The 3,826-nt window shown below is 44.7% G+C and overlaps 2 protein-coding genes across 2 annotated transcripts; both read right to left on the reverse strand.

Moving 5' to 3' along the window:
- LOC119408466 (protocadherin gamma-C5) lies at positions 1 to 1,937 on the reverse strand (the record flags this gene model as incomplete). The annotated part of the gene is given in 1 exon segment (XM_037675292.1): positions 1 to 1,937. A coding segment is annotated over 1 exon segment (1,640 nt), but the record flags the coding sequence as incomplete, so codon positions are not given.
- A 628-nt stretch (positions 1,938 to 2,565) lies between these two features.
- On the reverse strand, positions 2,566 to 3,826 carry LOC119408468 (protocadherin gamma-C5; the record flags this gene model as incomplete). Its single annotated transcript, XM_037675294.1, is given in 1 exon segment — positions 2,566 to 3,826. A coding segment is annotated over 1 exon segment (873 nt), but the record flags the coding sequence as incomplete, so codon positions are not given.

A 3,826-nucleotide genomic window follows, 5' to 3' on the forward strand; every position in this document is an offset into this window, starting at 1 on the left:
CTGCTGAGACTCGGAGAGCCCTGGTCCTTTGCCTGGACCTGGATCTGAAACACCTTCAGCTTCTCATAGTCGAACGAGTGCATGCTGTAGATGCTGCCGTTCTCTGAGTTCATGTAAACATAAGATGAGACAGAAACGTCCTGCACTTTAGAGTCCAGGATGGAGTAAGAGATCTTTGCGTTTTCACCAGAATCCACATCAGAAGCTGAAACTGAGAACAGGATAGACCCTGGTACTCCGTTCTCCTTTAGATATACATTATAGGAGGGCTGCGTGAACACAGGAGGGTTATCATTCACATCAGTGATGGTGACTGGTATTATTTTGCTACTAGAAAGTCGAGGAGAGCCTGAATCAGTTGCTGTTATCTCCATATCATACTGTGACATCTTCTCTCTGTCTAATGGGCCGTTGGTGAGCAGCTCGTAATTATTAGAAAACGAAGGCTTCAAGGTGAAAGGAAAACCTTTAGGAAGCTGTAACATCACTTTACCGTTATCACTCGAGTCCAGGTCTCGCGCACTGATCAGAGCCACTACGGTCCCGCTGGGTGCGTCCTCGCGCACAGCACTGGGTTTAGAAGTGAGCACAATCTCTGGGGCATTATCATTTACGTCTTCTAAGTCCACCTGCACGCGACAGTGACCCTCCATTTCAGGAGTCCCTTTGTCTTTAGCAGTTACATCGATGAGGTATGATTTACTCGTTTCATAATCTAGAGATCCCTTTAATACTATTTCTCCAGTCAGGTCGTTTATTTCAAACGTTGTTAACACAGAGTCTGGAGTGCGAGAGCCAAAATAATATTTGATTTCTGCGTTAGGACCTTCATCAGCATCTGAAGCTGTGAGCTTAATAACAAATGTTCCTTTAGTGCTGTTCTCTTTTAAAGAAACTTTGTATTCATTTTCACTGAAAACAGGAAAATTATCGTTAATGTCAAGAACAGTAATGATGATCTTACATGTCCCGGAAGTAACGGGGTTTCCTCCATCTAATGCTGTTAATAAGAGCTGATGTTGAGCATTTTTCTCTCGGTCTAAAGATTTCTCTAACACTAATTCTGGGACGAATTTGCCATTTTTTGTTTCTTTGAGCTTAAGAGAAAAATGATCATTTTTGCTCAAAGAGTACGTTTTTAAAGAGTTACTTCCAACATCAGCGTCCTCTGCGTTTTCTAACGGAAAGCGTTTACCCAGAGCTACAAATTCAGGTATTTTCAGGTTAATCTCCTGCGTCATAAACGTCGGAGAGTTGTCGTTAATGTCTCTTATCTCCACTTCAATTCGGTGAGACTGCAAAGGGTTTTCAACGACCACTTGCAGAGGCAGAACGCAGCTGGCGCTTTGTCCACATAAAGCCTCTCTGTCTATCCTGTCATTCACCAGCAGCTCGCCCGTCCCCGCGTCCACTCTGAAATACTGCTCCCCAGCCTCAGAGGCGACGCGCAGCTTACGGTCAAACATCTCAGATGAAGACAAACCCAGATCTTTGGCGAGATTTCCAACCACGGAGCCCTGCTTTAGTTCCTCCGGGATGCTGTAACGCGTCTGTCCGTCTATTGTTCTCCACAGGAGGAAGACATGATGCCACCAGAGCGCGAGCCACCTCCAGTCTCTGTATCCTTTTCTCTTTGTCATCCTCGATCCACTATTTAGTGTTAAAATCCATCGAAATCCTGTTTATAACAAGGTCTGGACCCATGGCAGATGAAAACTCCCCATCTCTCATAAAATAATAAACAGTCGGAGCATACCTCTGAAATAAATTACATGTTTAAATCGTTGAACCTAATGCTTGCTCTGCGTCAGCTCAGTTCACTCTGACAGAGCGCGGTAGCTGCGTGGGGGCAGGGACTAGATTTCTTTGTACAGTTCCAGTTCTTATTGGAGCTCAGCATCACCACTGAACACCCAGTGAGAAAGGCGCTGATCATCGTCCTTAAAGAGACAGCGCTCAGTGAGTTGAGCTTTAAACTGCGGTGTTTTTATCAGATAATAGATTTATCCAACTTTCAAATTATTCAGCTGAAAAATGCAAATAATAAAAAAAAAATACGTCTTTGAATAAAAAAGTGTATTTTGTGACATTATATCACAGAAAAACGTTTAAAATGACGTGTTTTTACAAAAACAAATAAATAAATAAACAGAACATACAAAAAAACGTAGAATGTGTAAACCAGTGTTTTTACCTTTTATTGTTAAAAAGTTTGAGGTAAAACAACCTGAAAATAGTGATTCTACAAGTCGCTGTCCGAAAAGAAGGTGCTGAAACATCTGGTTAAAACTAAAAAAGAGCGGCTTCGGGTGTTACCAGCCCATTAAAAGGCCGTTATTAGTTGTTATCATCCCCATTTGTAGCGTGAGACTGTCCCACCTACGTCCTAGTAGGTTTAAAGGTACGTTATTTTCGTTATTATCGTTGATAACAGGCAACGTCGCACCGGGGTAAACCAGGAAATGTTTTTTTTTTTTTTTTTTTTTTTAGCTTATGTAACCTTTTTCGTAAACCTAACCTTACACCTGACCCAGAGGACCACCCCTAAACTTCACCCCCTTACCCTTGTGCCTAAACCTAACCGCCAGACCTTTTACTCTAAACCTAACCACGCGAAGCTATGAGCGCTAACAAAAGTAAAAACGGAGCCTATTATCACCACTAACAACGTCTCTTTAAACCCACTAAAAGGCACAGGATGGGCAGTCTGACCGCTACATATGGAGATGATAACAACTAAAAACAACAATTTAATGGCTGATAATATTCGAGCGGGTGCTAAAAAGTAATGCTTCCGTCAACACAGCTGTTCAAGTGTTGAAAAAAAACAAAAAACGATTCAGTTATATTGTTACAAAAATACGCTAAAAGGTCTGTGAAATTATACAATACCATAAATAGTTAGATTAATATTTACTAATACTTTTGTATTTGCATTATATATATATATATATTATAACTTCCTCACCTGCTGGCTCTCAAAGGTCCAGGTGCTGTCGGGTAAAGACGCATCCAGAACACTGATGACTTCTTTAAAGTCTGTGGTGCTGCTGGGTTTAATGAGAGTGAAGTCACTGTACTCTGACATGGGAGACATGCAGGACCTGAACGACTGACTCTGAGACATCACGTCTCCTCCCAGGACCTCCACGTACTTTATGGGTCCATCAGTGTTGAGCTGGATCTGCAGGTTCCTGTTCTTCTTGTAATCATCACAGTCGCTCCGTGTCATGCAGCAGCTCCCGCTGCTTCTGCTGTTCCTCATGCATTTAACCGCCAAGATGAGAAAAGTCACCAGAGACAGCACGGACACCGAGGCCAGAGACAGGATCAGGTAAAGGGTGATTCTGCCCGTTTTCCTGCTGGGCTCGGACGCTTTGTGTCGGAGCTCTAAGATGGGCTCGTGCAGCCCGTCCTCCAGCACGATGGACACCGTGACGGTGGCGGACTGAAGCGGTTCTCCGTCGTCCTTGACCTCTATGAGCAGCCTCTGAGAGGACTCGTCCTGCTCGGACACAGCGCGTTTAGTCCTCACCTCCCCTGTGTACTGACTGACAGTGAACAGAGAGGCGTCTGTGGCCTCCGCCAGTCTGTAGGAGATCCAGGCGTTATGGCCCGAGTCAGCATCCACGGCCGTCACCTTGGTAACCAGGTGACCTGCTTTAGCGGAGCGGGGCATCCTCTGATGAGAGAGGGAGCCCAGGGCAGCGGAGGAGGGGTAAATCACAGCGGGGGCGTTATCGTTCTGGTCCAGGATAAAAACATGGACTGTGGCGTTGCTGCTGAGACTCGGAGAGCCCTGGTCCTTTGCCTGGACCTGGATCTG

The sequence above is a fragment of the Nematolebias whitei genome, chromosome 4, assembly GCF_014905685.2.
Source record: "Nematolebias whitei isolate Nwh7 chromosome 4, NemWhi1, whole genome shotgun sequence".
NCBI classification, from domain to species: Eukaryota; Metazoa; Chordata; class Actinopteri; order Cyprinodontiformes; family Rivulidae; genus Nematolebias; species Nematolebias whitei.